The 23,034-nt window shown below is 40.9% G+C and overlaps 1 protein-coding gene and 1 long non-coding RNA gene across 7 annotated transcripts in view; one reads left to right on the top strand and one right to left on the bottom strand.

Annotated features, from left to right (window-relative positions):
• The window catches only part of EVA1A (eva-1 homolog A, regulator of programmed cell death), a 50,055-nt gene extending 41,971 nt beyond the window's left edge, over positions 1 to 8,084 (top strand). For all 6 annotated transcript variants that reach the window (XM_059188180.1, XM_059188177.1, XM_059188178.1 and 3 more), the window contains one exon: positions 6,914 to 8,084. In XM_059188180.1, coding sequence (XP_059044163.1) covers positions 6,914 to 7,287 — 374 coding nt within the window. In that variant the 3' untranslated portion in view covers positions 7,288 to 8,084. The remainder of the gene's footprint in view (positions 1 to 6,913) is intronic.
• On the bottom strand, positions 1,702 to 22,964 carry LOC131840352 (uncharacterized). The gene is made up of 3 exons (XR_009357321.1): positions 22,833 to 22,964; positions 14,862 to 14,926; positions 1,702 to 1,789 (listed from the first exon to the last, which is right to left on the bottom strand). It is a non-coding gene; the product is annotated as an uncharacterized LOC131840352 (long non-coding RNA).
• Between the last annotated feature and the right edge of the window lie 70 nt (positions 22,965 to 23,034).

Raw genomic sequence — 23,034 nt, 5'->3', positions numbered from 1 at the left:
AAGAGGCGGAAACGAAAGAGAATCCTCCAGAGCCAGCCTAGTGGGGGAGCGATGCTCCCATAGCCCCTCTTCCCGAGGAAGAACAAGCCAGGGCTGGGAGAAGGAGGGCAGCTTTCTCCAGCATTTCCTAGAGGACAGAAGTGTTAGTGGGGGTTTTTGCTTCTTTATGAGGAGGGGCAGAATCGCATAAAGAGGAATTCTAACAATGCTTTAAGAGTTCAGAGAAGAGATTATGCTGAATGCTTCCTGATTCTACAAAAGCCCCAGTACTGTCTTTAAAACCTATTTGCAAAACATTTTTCTTTCCAATCAAGAGATTGCAAGTTTGGGGCACCTGGGTGGCTCAGTTGGTTAAGTGTCTGCCTTTAGCTCAGGTCATGATCCCAGGGTCCTGGGATGGAGTCCCAAGTCAGGTTCCCTGCTCAGTGGGGAACTGAGCAGGGAACCTGACTTCTCCCTCTCCTTCTGCCTCTGCCTTGCCACCTGCTCTTGCTCTCTCTTAAAATAAAATAAAAACAAATAAATAAATACAATCTTAAAAAAAGGGGGGGGAGGATTGCAAGCTTTGAGGTCAAGAGTCTAGGCAGGGGAACCAGTTACACAAGCACAGAGACCAGCTGATCAGGCCTAGACAGATGCTGCTGGGCATGATCTGACCTCCAAGGGTGCAAATGAAATTAGCTCAGGACCTCCACATAGAGCCTCTTCCTGCCCATGAAAACAATGACCCTGCAGGAAGCTAGATACAGCAATACATTTATTTTTATTTACTGGGGGAAAACAACTGACAATAGCCCTCCCCACTCTACTTCCTGGGCAATTAACAGCTGTCTGGATCTGGCCAAGACCAGGGTGGATCATTGGCCAAAAGGAAGTGACCTGGAGCAGAGACTAGAAAAAACAACCATGATAGAGCTACAGTTTCGATTTTTGCAGAAGCATGATGAAGAAAAACAAAATAAATTATATCAGCTGTGAAAATCAGCCCTGAGTCATCTCCTCAGGAACCAGTGAGGCCCAGTCAACTCCCTTGCCCGCTCTCGTTGCTTTTACTGGGCTTTTTTCTGGGGATCCTTGTCTGAAAGCTGTAGGTAAAAGAGTATGTTTTCTGGTTAGAGTAGCAGGATGGATGCACTAGTTAAGCTAGAGGGAGAATAGTGATTCCCGGGATCAAGTTGAGTAACCATCTTCAAAGTTAACCTGTGTAATAGCGGGGTGGTGAGGGCAGGGTGCAGAAAACATGGAGACACACTCACAGGGAAGAAAGGGTGGGATGAGAAGAGAAGGAAGTGAGGATGAGGAAAATGGATTAGATGGATGGAGGGTTGGATGGAAGGGAGGCAGAGAACGTGGAAGGAAGAAAGAAAGGGAGAAAGGGAGGAAGGAAGAAAAAAAATAGAGTTATCTTTTATTGAATGCCTATCTCTGCCAAGATCTTGGATAATCTCTTTATGCTGGTCACCTGCAATCCCTTTAACCTTTACCACAATTGAGCCCAGTAGGTAAGTAGTGTTTAAAAGATGATGAGATGAGGCTGCAAATTAATGCTGGTCTGCCCAGTGGTTTTCCATCCTGGTGAAAGCATGGATTGGGTTATCCTTTGGGGAAAGCCTTCTCAGACCCACATATCTGAACTTGAGCTTTTCCACTCACCTTTGTGTTGTTTCTGGAGATCCCTCTTCAGGTTCCTATAGAAACTCTTCCTTTTAGTATGGGAATGGGTGGGTCTTCTCCCCTGCTGGGCTGTCAAGTTCCTCAAGGCAAGAGCTCCCTCAATCCTCTTCCTTTCCTGGATATCAACTAGACAGAATTCAGTTTTATTCTCTTTCACTGCTTGCTTGCTTATTTATTTATTTATTTATATCAAGCACTCAATTAATTTTTATTGAGATATAATTGGCATATAACATCGTGTAGATTTAAGGTGACAAGGTGTTGACTTGAAACATTTATATATTGCAGTATGATTACCATCGTAATATTAACTACTTTCACATCACCTAATTATCTTTCTTTTCATGGTGAGAACAATTAAGATCTTATGTCTTAGCAACTTGAAAGTCTATAATACAATATTGTTTCTATATTCAGTAGGCTGTGCATTAAGCCTCCAGGACTTATTTATCTACTGGTTGCAAATTTGTAGCCTTAAACAACACATATCCAATTCTCTCTCTCTCCAGCCCTTATTAATCATCACTATACTCTGTTTTAAGGAGAAGGTCTTTTTTAGATCCCATGTGTTAGTGATATCATACAGTATTTGTCTTACTTTGACTTAATCTCAATTAGCATAATGTACTTAAGGTCATAACACATTTTCTTTATGCATTCATCTGTTAATGTACACTTAGGTTGTTTCCATGTCTTGGTTATTGTAAATAATGCTGCTGTGAATATGGGAGAGCAGCTATCTCTTAAAGACAGTGATTTCATCTCCCTATGTTTCCTTGATGATCTTAATAGATGAAAGAAAAGCATTTGAAAAAATACAACATCCTTTCATGATTAAATTCCTCATCAAATTGGGTATAAAAGGAGCATATACCTCAAAATAATAAAGACCATATATGACAAACCATAGCTAACATTATGCTCATTAGTAGAACATTGAAAGCGTCTCAACTGCATACAAAAGCTCCACACTTTTATTCCCCTCTTTAGTTCTGATGACACCATTTACCTCTTTTTATACATTGTGTTCATTAACAGATTGTAACAGTTACTGTTACTTTTAGTACTATTTTCCTTTAACCTTTATACTATACTTTAGTGGTTAACATACCATTCTATTACACATTTAGAGTTTTCTAAATCTGACTGCATACTTAACTACAGTATACACTTTACAGTTGTACACTTTCAGAGGTTTTCATGGCAGTAATTAGCATCTTTTCACTTTAGCTTGATGAACTCTTTTCAGCATTTCTTGTAAGGCAGGATACCTTCAGCTTTTGTTTCATGGAGAAAGTCTTTATTTCTCCTTTGTATCTGAAGAATAACTGCCATATAGAGTGTTCGTGGCTGGTAATTTTTTCTTTTCACTTTTTTTTTTTCACATTTTCACTATGTCATTCTACTCTCTCCTGGCCTGTAGGGTTTCTGCTGAGAAATCCGCTGATAGCCTAGTGGGGGCTCCTTTATAAGTTATAATTTTTTTTTCTCTAGATACATTTAGGACTCTTTTTCTTTGATTGTTGACAGTTTCATTATAATGTGGCTTTGAGGTTTTTTTGCATTACAGTAACAGGGTGATCTATTAGCTTTGTCAACTTTGATGTCAAAGTTTCTCCTCAGTTTGGGGATGCTCTCTGCTATTATATGTTAAATAAACTTTCTGGACCCTTCCTCCTCTTTTCTCCTTCTGGAACCCTGATTATGCTAGTATTTGTACATTTGACTGAATCTCACTGCACTGGGTCATTTGAAAAGCACTCTCTTCTATGTCACTTATTTTGTCTTCCATTTGTCCTACTGTGCTGCAGATTCTCTCTCTTGCATTTTTCATTTCAGTCATTGAATTCTTCAGCTCTAGAATTCTGTCTGGTTCTTTTTTATGGTTTCTATCTTGTCAAATATCTCATTTTGTTCATGTATTTTTTTCTGATTTCATTGAATTGTCTCCTATGTTTCTTTGTAGCTCATTGTTTCTTCAAAACAGTTACTTTGAATTCTTTATCTGCTAGATCATAAGATTTCATGTCTTTGAAATTTTTATTCAAGGATTTTCTTTTGATGATCACACTTTTTCTTTTTCCTAATCAGAGTTTTTTTATTAACATATAATGTATTATTTGCCTCAGGGGTACAGGTCTGTGAATCATCAGGCTTACACACTTCACAGCACTCACCATAGCACATACGCTCCCCAATGTCATAACCCAGACACCCTCTTCATACCCACTTCCCCCTGGCAACCCTCAGTTTGTTTTGTGAGATTAAGAGTCTCTTATAGTTTGTCTCCCTCCCAATCCCATCTTGCTTCATTTTTTCCTTCCCTACCCCCGCAAACCCCCATTTTGCCTCTCAAATTCCTCATATCAGGGAGATCATAAGATAGTTGTCTTTCTCTGATTGACTTATTTCTCTCAGCATAATACCCTCTAGTTCCATCCCCATCATTGCAAATGACAAGATTTCATTTCTTTTGATGGCTGCATAGTATTCCATTGTATACATATACCACATCTTCTTTATCCATTCATCTGTTGATGGACATCTAGGTTCTTTCCATAGTTTGGCTATTGTGGGCATTGTTGCTATGAACAGTTGGGTGCATGTACCCCTTCGGATCACTACATTTGTATCTTTAGGGTAAATACCCATTGGTGTGATTGCTGGGTTGTAGGACAGCTCTATTTTCAACTTTTTGAGGAACCTCCATGCTGTTTTCCAGAGTGGCTGCACCAGCTTGCATTCCTACCAACAGTGTAGGAGGGTTCCCCTTTCTCCACATCCTCACCAGCATCTATTGTTTCCTGACTTGTTAATTTTAGGCATTCTGACTGGCGTGAGGTGGTATCTCATTGTGGTTTTGATTTGTATTTCCCTGATGCCAAGTGATGTGGAGCACTTTTTCATGTGTCTGTTGGCCATCTGGATGTCTTCTTTGCAGAAATGTCTGTTGATGGATGACACATTTTCTTAATTCTTCAAGTTCCTTGTAATATTGTGTTGCTGCTTTGCTTTTGAAGTAAAGAATACCTCCCTAACTCCTCCCTAGTTGCTTTCGGATGGGGTATATTGTTTGTTGGTCCTATTGTATATGGGGTTCTCTCAGACCTTGTTTTTATACACCTGCTCCACATTTCTTGCTCCCTCTTGTGGCAGAATTCTTAAGCTTTTATGTCTTCTCTGGATCTTACAGCTCACCTGGCTGGCTCCTGGAAACCTCTCTTTTTTTTTTCCAGAAGGTGGTGCTACAGTTCAAGTTTGTAGTTTCTCTCCTGCCCACAGAGCCAGGTCTGTTTTTCTGATAGCATTCCAGTTGTCACCCTGCTTTCACCACATTTACATTGTTTATTGACTACTCATATCTGCTATTAGTGTCTTCTATTTTCTTCTCGCCTCTCCTCTTTGTACCTATAATTTATGTCTGTTGTATTCATATCACTGTCATTTTGGTAGGAGTTTCAGAGGGAAGGAGGTATCATAAACACATGCATTCAATATGCTGTGTTTAGACTGATAGAACCTTTTCGGGGTAAAATTTAGAATGCATAAAACTTCAAAATGCCTATGCTCTTTGATGCAGTTGCCATATTTTTAGATAACTAATCTGAAGAAATAATTCTACATGTATATAAAGAGATGTGTACAAGGATACAATCATCTTGACCTTAGCATTGCTCATCATATTGAAAAATTATAAACCATTCATGTGATAGTAATAAGGAGATAGTTAAATAAACTTTGATATGTCTGTACTACAGAAGACTATGCAACAGTCAAAAAGAGTGCTGTTAGCATATCTGGAAATCTCTCTAAGAAATATTCTATTTTATGAATATTAAAATATTCATTTAAAAAAAAGGTTAGTATATATAATCCCACTTATATTCTTTAAAAACCCACAAAACAATGTATGTTTTGAGTCATACTAACCAGTGAATAAAGATTATGGAAAACCAATTTGCTGAAAAACCAATTTGAGTCCTGTCAGATTGACCATGCCCTGGGACCCACGGCCAGGCATGCCCCTATGTTCTTATACTTACCCACAAAGGGAAGGCTATTCACCCAAAGGCTCTCATCCTGTGGAGCACATCAGAGAGGGATCCTTACTGGGCCCACAGAGCATACTGCACATTAATAGAATGATTATTTTCTTTTCTTACCAAAGAAAACCACAGATTTCTCCCTCACAAAGTCACCAGATGAGGCCATCACAAAATACCGACACTGGTTTTCCAACTGTGATCGTATAAGTTATCAATTGCTGCGCAGCAGATTACCTCAGAACTTAGTGACTCAAAACAACACACATTTCTTATCTTGTTTGTGTGGGTCAGGCCAGGCCTGCACCAGGAGGGCATGCTTCCCTGCCAAACTCCTGCACATGGCTGTTGGCATGGTCCGTTTCTTTGCAGGCATTTAGCCAGAGGCTACTCTTTGTTCCTTGCCATGTGGGCCCTCTGTAGAACAGCTCAGAACATGGCAGCTGGCTTCATCAGAGCAAAGGAGTGAGAAAATCCAGAGAGAACGCACAAGCAAGTTGGAAGTCGGTCTTATGTAACCTAATCTTAGACTCATCCATCAATTTTGTCATATTCTGTTTTTTAGAAATAGATTATGGGGTCCAGCCCAGTAGGTCCAGCCCTCAAAGGAAGGGCTTGGGTAAGATTTGGAATACTAAGAAGTGGGGGGGGGGGGCATCTCAGGAGCTAACTACATGTGTTGACTTGGGCCTGTGATGGTATAGTTACAATAAAGGAGGCATTGATCCTTGATTTTACCCATAAATTTGTTGCTCCCCCCGCCAAATGCTGCTTACATCTGTGATTAAAAGGTTCTTCAGGGGTTGCAGGAGCAAATTCAGAAGCCAAGGATCTTTCCCTATAGGCAAAAATAGGTTTTGAACACATACACACCTCCTAAGCAAATGACATCTAAGGACAGCTGCTTGCTTATACTACATCCTAAATAATACTTTTCTTTCTTTTATCTTTTCATTCTGAAATTATTTCAAATTTAAAGTTGCAAGACTATAGGAAAATGATTCCACACGCCCTATACCATTTGTTGATAATTATGTTTTGAATCCGTTCTATAGTTTGTCCCATGGGAAGGCAGTATTTGTAACCATCTGAGCTTTGAGGTGTGATGAGAGCTGTGCAAGGCGGCCGGGAGCCCTGGGTGCTCCCTGCATCTAGAATCATCATCTCTCAAATGCCTCTTCTTCCTCCTTCTGCAGAAAATCCCGAGCGAGCAGCTCTGTACTTTGTCTCGGGCGTGTGCATCGGGCTGGTGCTCACCCTGGCCGCCTTGGTGATGAGGATCTCTTGCCACACGGACTGCCGGCAGCGTCCCCGGAAGAAGTTCCTGCAGGACCGAGAGAGCAGCAGCGACAGCAGCGACAGCGAGGATGGCAGCTCGGACACAGCGTCTGACATCTCGGTCAGGAGGCACCGCCGCTTTGAAAGGACTTTGAACAAGAACGTGTTCACCTCGGCGGAGGAGCTGGAGCGCGCGCAGCGGCTGGAGGAGCGGGAGCGCATCATCAGGGAGATCTGGATGAATGGCCAGCCCGAGGTTCCGGGGACCAGGAGCTTGAACCGTTACTATTAGTGGTGGGAGCCGAAGCCCGCGCGGGGCAGGAAGCCGCCGGCGAGGGCCAGAGTCCGCAGGGAGGGTGGGCACAGAGCCGAACGCAGTTCTGCTGAAGTCCTGGGGGCAGAGATAAGCAGGACATGCCCGTTTTCTAGCCAGGAGACCTCAGCTTTCCTTTTCGACTAAATTAACGGAGAAGTAGAAAAACCAAGCCTGTTTATCAACCTTTCCAGGTCGTGGAATGGTGCTGAAAAACCCCCTCCAGAAATGTGGATGGAGATTAGAGAAACAGGACTGTGGTTTCTCTTGATTTCTGAGGCTCTCAGAAGTTTCTGCAGACTTCAGTGCTATGAGTTATTCCTTTATAAAAGGAAGATTATCATGGCATGAAGGCTAGGAAAAGCAGGGTGAACTTAACCCAGTAAATGCAACTTTTTAAATGACCCCATGCTATGGAGGTGGTACTCATCCAGATAGCATGATTTATGATTATTATTTAAGGCTGATTTTTAAATCTTGTGTTGCAATGGCAACCTTGTCCATTTTAACTGGCACCTCAGGGATTAAAATTCTATTTTTTAGTATAGTTCCCACCTCATTCATGAAAATGGGTAGAATTAATGTATTATGGGAGATGTGTCAGTGTGCTAGAAAATATCAATAACCTCAAAGGATGAAGGGTTTTATTTTAAATAGTTTATAAAATATATATTAATGTGCATATTTGAAGATGCTGCATAAGAAGAGCTGTGTTTTCCCTCATTTGGAGAGAAGAAATTTTGTTATGACTCTAGATGATGATGATTTTAAACATTTTGTTAAGAAAAAAAACAAACAAGTTTGGATTTCCAAGAAAAGAATGAGAGTGGGAGATGAGGAATAAAGCCAAAATTAGGATGAGATTAAAAAAATAAATAAATATTACATAAAGGGTTTTTTTTGTTTTTTGTTTTTTTGTTTTGTTTTGTTTGTTTGTTTGTTTCATGTCCATCTCTGTTTTATACTTACTTTAAGTGGCAGCCCTTTTTCATAGGTGGCTATGGTCTTTTGCCAGGCCCTTGCAACAACTTGAGAACTGGGAGGAATGGAAAAACTGGAGAATAAAGAAATGGCCCCTGTGTGACTAACCAGGGACCTGTCATTTGCTGTGTGTTGTGTGTTATAGTTACAATGTGGCTGAGTGGTTGTTAAGCATGGGATAGATGTGCCCAAGGCTAGAAATAAGATGGTGGCCTCTTTGTGACTTACTTCACTAAGCATAATCTCCTTCAGAGGAAGTCAATTAGCATATGGTTTCACTTATTTGTGGAACAGAAGGAATAGCGTGGAGCACATTAGGAGAATGGAAAAGTGAAGAAGGAGAAGTCGGAGTGGGAGAAAAACCATAAGAGACTATGGACTCCGGGAGACTAATAGAGGGTTTTAGAAGGGAGGGGAGGAGGGATGGGTTGGCCTGGTGATGGGTATTAAGGAGAGTATAGATTGCATGGAGCACTGGGTGTGATGTGCAAACAATGAATCATGGAACACTACATCAAAAACTAATGATGTACTGTATGGTGACTAACATAACACAATTAAAAATAAATAAATGTGGGGCGCCTGGGTGGCTCAGTGGGTTAAGCCGCTGCCTTCGGCTCAGGTCATGATCTCAGGGTCCTGGGATCGAGTCCCGCATCGGGCTCTCTGCTCAGCAGGGAGCCTGCTTCCTTCTCTCTCTCTCTCTCTCTGCCTGCCTCTCAGTGTACTTGTAATTTCTCTCTGTCAAATAAATAAATAAAATCTTTAAAAAATAAATAAATAAATAAATAAATAAATAAATGTGACAAACTTAAATAAATGATGATCACCTCTTATGGAGAAGGGATGTCAGTAGGGAAAAAAGAGAGCGAGGCTGAACCACTTAGAAATGGGTTACAGAGAAGGAATCAGTATCCTCTGGCCTTCTATCTCTGTCAGCTCCCTTCTCTTGATATGCAGTGGGTTCCTTATTCAGCCTGTCTGGATGCTCCTGAGCCTTCCTACTGGGAGTATTTCCATTGGTGTCCATCGGTGTCATCATGGGACCTGAAATGTTGGTCAGAAGACTTTATCTGATGGGGTCTCTATTGCTTTAGCAACTCACTGTCTACCCTAAGGGTTTGGAAGGCTGTCTTAAGAAATGAACAATCACAAATCTGTGTGCCCAGGGGGCAATACATTTGGCTTGAAACCTTGGTGGATGGTCTGATTATATCAATTTGGGTTGCCTCATTGGGTAGTAACAACGGCCAAAAATCTTGTTAAATCAGTATCTTTGAATTTGGGTTCCCACCCTTGTGATTTCCGTCCTAGGCAATAATTGCCTGGGCTTCAGATTAACATCATCTTGGTCTCTGTCTCTTAGAAAAGTGAAAGAATGAGGTGTTGCCTTCAACCCCAGGATTCATCCAAAGCTGGTAACAGGGAAGGATATGACCCTTGTTAGGATGGAAGTGTTTGGGAAGGTTCTGGGTCATCTGGCTTTCTCATCCCAATAGCCTGATGCCTTTACCAAGTCTATGAAATTCCTATTTTTAGGGTGGTGGGGATTTCTCTAAGTCACAAAATACTAGATAACAGTTTGACCTACTGCTTCACTTCCATATAGCAAGGATTTCAGCTTTTCAGCCAAAGATAGGGAGACTTCTACTGTTACCTTCCTTATCTTGACCCAAGCAGTTCTACATTTAGGTCTGTCCTTCCTGGTTCCAGTTTCTGCCTTGGGTCACTTTCATTTGAAACAGAATAATATCCAACTTAAGAGCATTTATTTCATATAACTGGGGAAAGAAGGGTTGGATCAGGCGTCATGGATGACGGGGTCCAGATGCTGAAATGCTACCAAGAGTTCTTTCTTTCTCAGCTCTCATCTCTGCTTCTCTCTGTTGCTGGTCTCATTTTTTTCTGTTTCAGGTGATGCTATGTCCTGTGTGTACCACTACAGTGTATTGGATTCATTGCTACTCACTGAGCTTCCATACAGCTCACAGGTTGTATGGGGGACGGGGGGAGGGCAGTTTCACTGTTTACTTAGCTCAGAGGACAGCATACAAAGTATGCTTCTGTCCAGCTTCCCTAGTCTTCCATGGTTCCTCAGAGAAGCACTGGCTGACAGTCAAACATCTGAGAAGTTGTTAGAAGTACCGTTACCCTAGGAAGCTCCCACCAACTTCCTTTGAGGGCCTCTTCCTGCACTGTGAGGCACAGGTGGTCACCATCCACTCATGGCATATCTGAACCCTCTCAGCTGAACCTTCAATACTGGCAGGAAGTGTACCTTAGGCACTTTTGGACTTAACATCATTCCAAAATGACACAAAAGGAAAGAAACACCTTGCTTCAAGGTTGAAAATTAAAATCACAGGGAAGGAAATCTAACAACAAGAACAAAAAAATGGGACACCTGGGTGGCTCAGTGGGTTAAGCCACTGCCTTCAGCTCAGGTCATGATCCCGGAGACCTGGAATGGAGTCCTCCATCAGGCTTCAAGCTCTGCGGAGAGTCTGCTTCTTGCTCTGACCTTCTCCCCTCTCATGCTCTCTCTCTCAAAGAAATAAATCAAATCTAAAAAATCAAATCATATCAAATGAAGTCAAATCACAGGGAAGGAATCCTTGACCTGGCTTGTATACTGTGCCCTTCTAGGATTTTCACCATTTCAGATATTACATTTAAGTCCTTTTAGAAAGGATTTGTTTACCTACTTGAGAGAGGAAGAGAGAGAGGAGTGGAGGGAGAGGGAGAAAGAATCCCAAGCAGACTCTGTGATAAGTGCAGAACCAATACAAGGCCAATCCTGTGACCCTGAGATCACTAGCAGAGCTGAAACCAAGAGGTGGATGCTCAACCAACCATGCCACTCAGGCACCTCGACATTTAAGTCATTAACCCATTTTGAGTTAATTTTTGTAAGTGGTGTATGACGGGGTTCAATTTCATTTTTTTGCATGTAAATTCCCAATTTCCCAGCACTATTTATTGAAGAAACAATCCTTCTCCTATTGAGTATTCTTGGCTCCCTTGTCAAATATTATTTACCTATATATGTGTGGGCTTATTTCTAGACTCTCTGTTCTGTTCTTTTGGTCTTTGTGTCTGTTTTTTTGTGCAATACCAGACTGTCTTGATTACTACTAGATTACTAGATTTGTTATATAATTTTTTCTTTTTTATTAACATATAATATATTATTAGCCCCAGGGGTACAGGTCTGTGAATTGCCAGGTTTACACACTTCACAGCACTCGCCATAGCACATACCTTCCCCAGTGTCCATAACCTAACCACCCTCTCCCTAATCCCCTCCACCTGGCCACCCTCAGTTTGTTTTGTGAGATTGAGAGTCTCTCGTGGTTTGTCTCCTTCCCCATCCCATCTGTTTCATTTATTCCTTTCCTACTCCCCAAACCTCCCATCTTGCCTCCCAACTTCCTCATATCAGAGAGATCATATGATAATTGTCTTTAGATTACTAGATTTGTAATATAATTTGAAACCAGGAAGTGTGATGCTTTCAGCTTTCTACTTTTTGCTCAAGCCTAATTTGACTATTTGGGGGTCTTTTGTGGCTCCATATGAATTTTGAGACTATTTTTTTTCCTATTTCTATAAAAAAATGCCTTTGGAATTTTGATAGGGATTGCACTAAATCTACAGATGGCTTTGGGTAGTACAGACATTTTAATAATATTTATTTTTCCAATCCATGGGATATCTTTCCATTTACTTGTGTCTTTTTCAATATCATTCATTGAAGTCTTATAGTTTTCTAGGAATAGATCTTTCACCAACCTGGTTAAGTTTATTCCTAAGTTTTTAATGTATTCAATGCTATTGTAAATGGGATTGTTTCCTTTATTTCTTTTTCAGATGGTTCATTATTAATGTAGAGAAATAGAACAGATTTTTGTATTTTGAATCCTGCAACTTTGTTGCATCTGTTTATTACTTTTAAGAGCTTTTTGGTGGAGTCTTCTAGGTGTTCAATATATAAGATCATACAACCTACCAACAAAAACAATTATACTTCTTCCTTTCTTATTTGGATGCATTTTTTTCTTTTTCTTTCCTAATTTTTCTGGCTAGGACTTCTAGTACTATGTTGAATGGGAGTGGTGAGAATTGGCACCCTTGTCTTGTTCCTGATTTCAGAGGAAGAGTTTTTGACCTTTCACTGTTGAGTATATTATTAGCTGTGGGCTTGTCATATGTGGCCTTTATTAAGTATTTATTGACAATTGTTACCATAAAAGGATACTTTTAAGTATTATGCTTTAATTAGACCTATTTTATATTCATTGAGCATTTTCATCCATTTCCCTTTGTAATAATTCATGTTAGAGTCAAAGTTAACTTGTTCCTGCCTTTCTTGATGCTAAATATTTTCACCTTTATTTATATTTCTTATGGTACCTTTTCCCTTTTGTCCTAATATTTTATTTACATGTATACATTCTAATATTCACTGTGTTGAAGTAAAATGGCAGCACTTCCTGCCTGTTGCCATGGCTTTCACAGTTCCAACATCATTCTTAACAGAGTGGCTCTTTTGATAAAAACAGCTAGACTTACTCTTCTAATCAGCTTTGGGCAGAGCAAAATGAGGCTCATTTATTATGTCTTTTCTCATCTTCTCAACCTCTACTGCAATAGCACACATTGACACATGGGCTCCTCTTAAAAACTGTGGTTGAAAAAAAACTGTGGTCAGAAAAGGGTGTCAATCTTCTAATTGCCTGCCATCCCAAATCAGTTTTTATAGGTCACGGTATATTCTTTCTTTGCCCTAAAGATTGGATTTAATATTTAACAAATTTAGTACTGATAAGTATTAGGCTTCAGTGTAAGAGTCTCCCTAGGTCTTGCTTGGGAATCTGCATCATGACCTCACGTTAGCCTCATTGTAGATTTGAAAATCCATGAGTTTTTCTTTAAGTTTTAAATATATGAATTGCTCTTTCACCATGAGATAAGAATATCTTCTTTACATTTTCCAGCTGGAATCAAACCTTCCATTGTGTCCCCTGTGTTGCTTGCACACTCACACTTTATGTGATTTTTCTGCACCTGCTGATGTGCCCTAGCCTTTAAGCCTCTGGCCGTTGTACGATAACCCTACTCACCTCTGTACTCCCAGTATGCATGCAGGCCTTGGATCACAGTAGCTTCTCATTAGATAGTTTTGAATAATAGAATAACACAAAGCCTCAGAGCATGGGAAATAGGGCCAATTGCAGCATCCTGTTCTACAGAGCTTCAAAGCCTTAAGTGGTTGCAACAAAGATGATTTCTCTTAAGTTTATGAAGGTTTGCTTTACCTGCCTTCTTTATTCCTTCTTCTACAGGTGAACATTTTCATGTCTTTTTCCAATTTAGAATCTCTTCTTTCTTCTTCTACATTAACTCAGATGTGACCAGGTGGGAGGGCTCTCAGGGCACTTCCCACATTTAATCCAGCACTGAGAGTCATACACAATTTTTACAGGTTCATAAGGAAGGGGTATTCCTTCTTGAAATTGCAATAGCTATTCTTAACCTCACTGATGGCCAATTTTCCAGTCCCTCAGGCTTGAGCCAAATAAAGGGAAACTTTTATATTAGGTCTAAGCACTGGGAGTGTGCTTCTTGTGCCTCCAAAGTCATTTGATCATCTATCCTTTAATTATTCCTACTTTCAAGATCATCTTGGCCTCACTTGATCTGAGGCACTTAATCCTCAGATGCATTTTAAAATCTCCTTTCCATAGGAAAAACCACTGTTCAGTCCTTGAGAGAGGGAACTGTCATATGAAAGTCTCTTTCTCTAGCTCTCTCTTCCTTTTTGTTTTCTTCCTTTTAGCAGTAGTCAGAGATCAGGGCCTAAGAGTGGCATCAATGAAATAAAAAATGACCTTCCCTTCCGACTCCCTTCTGAAGAACACAAGGAACCTCTGAGACTCTAAGAAGAAATACTTCTCTGGGCTCAAGACCAGGCCCCATATTTGGGAATCTGTTCAGAGTCAGAATTTTGCCACCAGCTCCACATAGTCAAAAAGGTGATGGGGGTGCCTGGGTGGCTCGGTGGGTTAAAGCCTCTGCCTTCGGCTCAGGTTATGATCCCAGTGTCCTGGGCTGGAACCCTGCATTGGGCTCTCTGCTCAGCAGGGAGCCTGCTTCCTCCTCTCTCTCTCTCTGCCTGCCTCTCTGCCTACTTGTGATCTCTGTCTGTCAAATAAATAAATAAAATCTTTAAAAAAAAAAAAAAAAGACGAGGTGACGAACCAAAATCTGTCCTTTGTACTCCCCCAAATTTGTGTTTTCATCCATAGTCTCCGGTCTTTTCACAGAGAATATTTGATTCCTTAGACTGTGTAATAACACCAAGGCTCATATACGTCCTCAAAATGGAAAAACTGTTATCACTCAGGATGATATGTGGATAAACACATACCTTGAATGGGAAGAATGCATTTCTGCACTAGGAACTTTTGATAGGAAGGAGAGATATATAAACAGAAAGATGTTTTCTCTTTAGGATATTACTGTTATTTTGCAGAATTAGACTTATCCGGGACTCAAGTGGCTCTTCCTACCTTTTTGAATACTTCTCCAGGTGGGCAATTCATCACTCTTCATCAATGAAGAGTGACCAGGATATCTGTAAGTGACAGAGGCAAGATAAAGTAGAAGTGATTTAACTGAATGGCATGGGCCTCTAAGGAAGTACTTCCTGAGAGCTTATAAAGCAGAATTTTGCAAATTTTAGCTCATGGGCGAAGCCCAGCATACCACCTGTTTTTGTACCACTTGCAAGTTAGGAATGGTTTTTACACGTTACAATAGTTACATTTTAAATGGTTAGTTACATAAGTACTACATAATAGCCTCAATGTTGCCTTGACCCACAAAGTCTAAAATACTTACCATTTGGCTTTTTATGGAAAAAATTTGCGGACACTATTGTAGAAGAACAGGCTGGAAATATTGATAAGGAATAGGATAAATGCAGAATTCTATCCCCATCTGGACTGTGGCAGGCTGAATAATGACTCCTGAAAGATATCCATGTCCAAATCCTTGGAATCCATAAGTATGTTACCTTACATGATGAAAGGGACTTTATAAATGCGATTAAATTAAGGAGATAACTGAGATAGGAGATTATTCTGCATTATCTGTGTAAGCCTGATGTCACAGGGTCCTTGTAAGAGGGGGACAAGCAGGGTTTGAGTCAGAGAGGTATGATGACAGAAGCAGAGTTTTCAGTGATGTGACCATGAACCAATAAACATCAGCAGCCTCTAGATGCTGGGAAAATAACCGATTCTCCACAGGAATCTCCAGAGGGAATCAGCCCTGCCAACACCTTGATTTTAGCCCTAAGACCCATTGTGGACTTCTGAACTTCAGAACATATGATAATAAATGTGTGTTGTTTTAAGCTACTACATTTGTGGTGGTTTGTTACAGCACCAATAGGAACAATAGGAAACAATATGTTTATCAACCCTGTGTTCCTTGGGCTGTAGAAGAATCATAGGCTTCACCGTAGAGTCTCAGAAAATGATAGGAAATTCCTATAGACAAGCTGGGTAAGAGGGAGAGGTGAAGTTGAGGAAGTTTAGGGTGGAGAATGTATAGCTGATTGCCGACTGATGGTTTTGGAGAACATTTGGCAAAGGCGCTCAAGGAAGAGCTCAATTATAATCAGTTAGGGAAGGAAGAACTGCCTAAGGGAATGTGACTAAAGTAAGGGGAGGTAAATGATTGGCAGAGCTGAGAGGTGAGACTTAGCTGCATTAGCTAGCCTCAGGTTTCAAATAGCCTCCAACCAAGTACCTATCCGAAGGCTAATGACGTCTCTATTGGCAGAACGGGATAAAGGATGGTGGCTCTTAAAATGATGAGGATGTGTTTTTATGTCAGCCACATAAATCTGTGACTTCTTTTCCAATCAGAGTATTTATCTCCACCTGCTCTTAGGTTCAGATCAATCCTCCTCCCTCCAAGAATCCATCTGTTCATTATGTTTTCTGTAATTTGCACACAGTGGTATCCTTGGCAACCAGTCATTTGTCGCAGATACAGCCCTTAGAGTTCAAAATTAGGTCCTTATTTCAAATACTATTCACTAAACAAAATACTATTCACTAAACACACCAATATCTGTTAAGATAACTGTTCTCAAATTATGTTCTGCAGTTCACTAATTATCAGTCCTTGGACCTCGGGGTCTGTATAACTCACTTTGGGAGGCACCTTCTTTAAATCAATAAAACTAGATGCAAAGCACAGATTAAAACTGAAATTTGGAGTGAGCTCCTGCTTGTATTCCAGGCCTTCTAAGAGCCACTAGTACATAGAATTCCTGAAGCTTTCTCAGAAATTTGGGTCCACACTGAAATTGACCCTAGTATTAAAATTTTTTTGTGAACCATATGAAAACAAAAGCATGAAAATTCACAGCTACTTTTGGAGGGTCTCCCCAAATATCTAAGAGTTTTAAAACTTTTCTAAACCAACTTGCATGTGAGTACAGTGACCTACAATGTCTCCTTTCCCAAGATGCCTGGAGCCCACAACCACCAGTTCCTCCTAGGTCAAGGGGACCATTGACAAGATTTCTCTAGGGACCAGGAAGGCAGCACGTGTTGCTAAAGGTGCCCCTTGACATGCAGGATGCCCAGCTTTGCCCTTTTGTCTAACCTAAAAGTATGGAAAATTTTAAGAATGCTGATGTTCCCTGGCTGGATTTGAAACAGAGCCCCAAGGATCAACCTTGACATATAGCAAATAAAGAGGCAGGCAGTTTGTTCATTGAGTTTAACAGCTCTAACACAACTCAGTGCTTAAACTGTATCTGGCAAGTAATTTCTTGTTTAATTATCTCTCTCCTCCTAGATTTCTGGGTTTTATGAGGTCAGTTAAATCTGTCTTTTCAGTATTCCTAGCACAATGCTATGCCTTAGTCTATGGTCAGTAAGTATGCATTGAATGAATGACTCAATGTTAAGTTTTTAGTATCCAAAAGCTCTTTTGTAATTCAGAGGCGATTCTGGTGTTACTGCTGTTGCTATACCAGAAGGCAATACTAATTGTGTTGATTGTTTCTGCCAGGCTCTTGAACTGCCAATAGGGGAAAATTTGTTCTTTGGCAAGAATGAACAAATAAATAAAATAACCTCTGATTATATCTGAAGATTTTATTAATATGAGGAAAACCTATGAAAGAGGAGAATGTTTATAAAGCAATTTTATTTATTTATTTATTTATTTATTTATTTATTTATTAATTTATTTATTACCCCTGAGATTCCTTGGCATAGATTCTGGACTTTCCACTGGTATCATTTCAGCCAAGTGTTTACTGGTACTAACTATGTTCAAGATACCAAGAGAACTGTGTCCTCTACTGAGTCTGCAGAGGAGGTGAGAAAGTATATAATGGCTGCCTTGCAAAGAATATATGATAGAAATAAGATTGAAAGACAAAGTGCTAGAAAATTCTAGCAGCTGGGGAAAATAGCCCTGGAGCTGCCCCTGTTTCTCTGAAGCATTCAGTCTGAGGGAGAATGAAGACTCAATGACACAAGGAGAACTGAATACACATTTCAAGTAGATACTTTGTTGGACATATTCATTAGCCGTTTTTCCTTCAAGCAGAGCACCTAGCTTTTGGGAAACAACATATACACAGTGTTTGCCTTCTTCCGTAGGAAGGGCAGCCTTATCTTTACATCCCAGTTAGCAGTAATGCTTACCCCTACACCTTGTTGGTGTCTCATGCACCAGAGTTCTGCGTTATTTCTTATTTAACAAAGACTTTTGTGGATACATGAGGTGTTCTCATATATGAGAGAATCTTATAGGTCAGAAATCAATCATTCAAGATTAGCAGAAACTGCCCATCTAATCCAGGCTTCTGTCTATTCAAAATGATTTAAAATGATTACATAACAATTCCTTTCTGAACACCCACGGAGGTCCTGGAGTTGAGCCTGAAAAATGGTGAGGACACTGACAAAAGAGAGGGAGGACAACAACCTGTTTATAGGCAATAGCCAGGGAGAGCTTGAGGCAGAATGAGGGACAGTGAGAGGCTGCAGTTAACTAGAGGCACGACACATACTTAGGGAAGTGGTGGGGATTCAGTCCTAAAAGGTAGGTTAGATCTAGTTTCTGGAGGGTTGGGCTTTGAGAGCTGGCTAATAAGACTGGCCATTTGTCTTTGGGCAATGGAAGGCAAGGAAAGATTTATGAACCAGAGGTTATATGATCAGCACATGCTTCAAAAAATTGAATTTGTATTGGAGAAGGCAGAGTCTTGTGGAAAGGCTAATAATTTGGTTACAGAATCAAGAAGATCCGACAACTGACTGATTGTTGGTGGGGGACAAGCAAGAAAAAGATGAAGTCCAAGGGGGTCTGAAGCTGAAATCTGAATGATATAAACTTGCCATATCAATAAAATAGTAAGATTAATAGCACTTAAGGAATACAGTTTAGTTTAAATAACGTTTTTACATAATTATATCTTTAAAAAGAAAAAGTGAGTCAGTGGAAAAACTTGTTTTTGAGGGGAGTAGATTATAGTTGACATCTGTTGCTTTTGCCTATCCAGCATTCTTTCTTCTTTTTCTCGCTTTTTCTATAAAAGACTACAGTTCATGTGATTGAATCCAATCCATTGCTTGCAAGGACTTAGGTCAATAGTGAACATAACTGTATATTTCCGTCATATGAGTGCTTACAGGATGGTCAGTGTCCCAAGTTAGCCCAGTGAAATTCAATTGTAGGACTTTCGTTAGAATTATTGGGAAAGAGAAGTTCTTTCTTTCTCTAGGTTTACTAAAGCAGTGAAAGTAAGTCTGGTGCTTATGGTAACTAAAATGAACATATTCTAATAGAGAGACCCTGACTTAGAAAGAAGGGAGTGAACACAGACATAAACAAGAGAGAGACAAGTACAGAGAGACAGAGACAGAGAAAGGGAAGGGAAGGGAAGGGAAAGAAAAGAAAAGACAAGAGGATGAAATTCTATTCTTGACAACACTGAGTTCCTGGACCTAGCTCAGGACTCTTATGGCTACGTAGGGAGATACATTCCTCTTTCCCCCATTTCAGCTACTTTAAGTTGGATTTCTGTCATTTGCAGCACCCAAGACCCTGGTGAATGCAGCAATGATGTGTTTGACTTCAAACATATAGAATCTGTTTCCAGAATGGTGTCTTAGTGGACTGTAACTCCGAAGAGAAGCTGTAACCAGGGATACATATTTGAAACTTACCTGCATGAAAGCAATGTTAAATCTCTGGGAGGAAAAACAAAAAATCTCTGGGAGGGACTGAGGTCCCCAAGAGAAAGAATGTAGAGAAAGATGGGAGGGAACAGAGGGCAGAACAATGCTTAGTCATGGGAACTGAGAGACACAATTGGAGAGAAGAAAAAGAAATGGTCCTCAGGGTTAAGAAGAGATTAAATAGAATGAAGATTGTCACTGGGCTGGCAACTAGCAGTCACTGGCTCTCATTAGGTAGTGATCTATAAGGTCATGGGTGTTAAAAATTACGAGAGGAGGGTGCCTGGGTGGCTCAGTGGGTTAAGCCGCTGCCTTCTGCTCAGGTCATGATCTCAGGGTCCTGGGATCGAGTTCCGCATCGGGCCCTCTGCCCAGCAGGGAGCCTGCTTCCCTCTCTCTCTCTCTCTGCCTGCCTCTCTGTCTACTTGTGATTTCTCTCTGTCAAATAAATAAATAAAATCTTAAAAAAAATTACGAGAGGAGATGAGAGGATTTATAGGTTATGAGAGGATAAGATTTGGATTTCCCCCTATAGAGGCCTTGACTTTATCCTCCATTGGAGTCTGTAGAAGATTTCAGTAAGACGTTACGTGTCTTACCCACCTTTAACACTCTGTGCCTGACAGCCAGTTGGTGCTCAATAAGTGAACGAATAAAAAGAAAATTGGCCAATGTATGTAAGGAGTGTTTTTATTTAGGAAATGGATTTCTGTCAGGGAAAACACGTTATTTACAATGTACTTCAAGTCTGAAGTCTGAGAATGTGCCTCTAGCACAACAGCATCCGCAGTTTAAGGCTGGAACATAGGATGAACCAGCCTAAGTAGCTGCAGAGCCCTATGACGTAAATGGGTCACAAAATACCACAGTCTTGAGTTATAAACTCAAATATACAAAGTAAGCATTGCAAAAGGACAGAAACATCTTCTGTGTATGACAAGAAAATGGAGGAAGGTAATCGATCTTACATCATTAGGCTCACAAAGATGGGCAAAACCTGTCCCCAGATTCATTCTCTATTTTACATTTTTCCTCCTTGCTCTAGAAAAGGAAGAGATTTTGGAACAGGATGGAAAACAGGCCTAATCATGTATGTTAACGCCAACCAAAAAGCACTGATAGTTTGGATTGCTAAAAGGATTGTATGGCTCCAGGGAAAAGAGTTGATGACTCTCATTGATTATTGATGTCTGCATGGGCAAGGGAATCGGAGGCTGGGGCGGGGTGTGGGGGCGGGCGGAATCTCTATTTTATTCAGATCTCTGCTCAGATGATACCTCAGAGGGATCTTCCTTGATTATTCTATCTAAAAGTATCTTCTTATTTTTCTTTATAACACTTAGCACAATCCAATATCATATCATTTTTACCTATTGAATTGTCTATTTTCTCCTCACTGAATTACAAGGTCCACAAGGATCTCACTGCTGTATTCCCCGCTCCCAAAACAGTCTCCTCAACAAGTATTTACTGAGTGAATGAATGGTTTTCATGCTCCGTGTTAGTCAAACTGGACTAAGATAAAGTTCATTTTGGGGACTGGAGAACTCAGAGAGACTATCACATGCAGAGAGTTGTAACGCTTTCAAATTTTTTACAGTCTCCTGATGAAAGGAAAGGAGAGTAGAATCCTTCTAACCCATGTGTACAAGCACAGACATCCACCGAAAGTTGAGTTTTCAGAAAAGATAAATAAGCGTGACCTTCCTTTCCTCCCCTTCTCAGAGCTGTATCTGGAATCCAAGGCTGGGACCACCCACAGAGCTGGGGCTTTGCGCTGACATATGCGTGTGTTCTAGGGGGGCTCTTCCACTTTAACGGAAGAGCTGCTTGAAAGAAACAGTCACAACCTTGAGCGAGAGTTAGAGCAATGAATCCTAACATTGTAGTGACACTAATTTAAGATTCAAAGGGTTTGGGAAACACAACTGTCAAACAGTGGGATGAGCGTGCTGGGCTCGAAAGCCTTGGTTGCGAATGAGCGAGCAGGCATTTACCAAACAGCAGGATGGAAATCCACAAAGGGAGAACTTGCTTAAGCTATTTCCTTGCTTGGGATTTGGGGCCAGAGCTTTAGAATCCCTGAACCAAGTCCCACGTAGGTCCCCCAAGTGAATGCTCAATTTCCTTGGGGGAATCCTTTGTGGAAAGGAAAGTGGGTCTGATCCCTCTCCAGGGGGAAGGGGTGTTGGTGTGGTGAGGATCCTGGAGGCAGAGTGAGGCATCGGAGCCAGGGAAGAGCAATGAACCTTAACCTTAGAGGTCAGGGCAGAGGTGGAAGCCAGAAGCAAGACCAGCAAGTGGAAATCAAGGCGAATATGAAGGGAATGAGAGGTTCCAGGGGCATGTGGGGGCCTGCAGTGACTAGTAACTAAGGATTATTATGAAGACTAGGGAAAGGTCGGAGAAGAGGCAATGAATGTAGTCGGAGTGCATGTTAAGGGATTGCTGTGTGGGAGAAAATGGACACATGGGCTTGATTTATTCATAATTTATGCCTGCATAAAACTTCCAAAAATTTTAAGACAGCCTTCAAGAATAGAAACAATTGCAGTGCAGCTGTTAAAATAGAATAGAGAAATATTTTTTGGAAAGGAGTAGTAACAGGAAACAAATTTACTAAATGCCGAGGACAAATCTGGTTGTTTTATTTTTTTTTATTTTTATTTTTTTATTTTTTAAATTTTTTATTTTTTATAAACATATATTTTTATCCCCAGGGGTACAGGTCTGTGAATCACCAGGTTTACACACGTCACAGCACTCACCAAAGCACATTACCCTCCCCAATGTCCATAATCAAATCTGGTTGTTTTAATTGGACTTTGACTTTAGCTCTGAATTTCCTACTCACCAAGGAAAAGAAGAGAAAAGTTTTTATAACTGGCAGTCAAAGACAAGAAAGCAGGATTAAACTCCAGTTTTCTTTTTTATTCACAATGAAGACAACAGAACCCGCCTGTAGGAAGAGATGGCGAACCAAATAAAAGGCAGAGGGAAAAACTGAGGACGAGGGGGACGGGACCACACCAGGTCTGCCGCTTGCGGCTTGAGTCCCTTTTCCCTCTCATGCTGGCTCCCTACCCCCACTGACTTCTGGCCTTAAGCTTCTCACCCACCGTCTATCTGCTTTCCACCTGCCTAGCTGCTTGTGGCACCAGGGAATGAATATAAGCCTCTCACCCCGTCTTTGCCATGCTCTGAACAAGCCCACCCCCTCTTTCACTTTCTGGCATTTACTATGCTCCCAATACTATTACTCACCCAAAGGTGAGGCTTCAGATGCCACAGAGACTGGGACAGTCTCCCACCTCCTGCTGCCATTGAAACAGATTTCTGCCATCACCAATGCATTCCCTGGACCAGGTAGAGCCCTTCCATACCCTACTGGATCCTTCTTTTATTCCCACAGGGGGCACCCCTCCCACCTGCCTCCCACCTGCCTCCCACCATCCCTGTCCTCTGA

Source organism: Mustela lutreola, chromosome 9 (assembly GCF_030435805.1).
Source record: "Mustela lutreola isolate mMusLut2 chromosome 9, mMusLut2.pri, whole genome shotgun sequence".
NCBI lineage: Eukaryota > Metazoa > Chordata > Mammalia > Carnivora > Mustelidae > Mustela > Mustela lutreola.
This window is presented reverse-complemented; position numbering and strand designations above follow the sequence as displayed.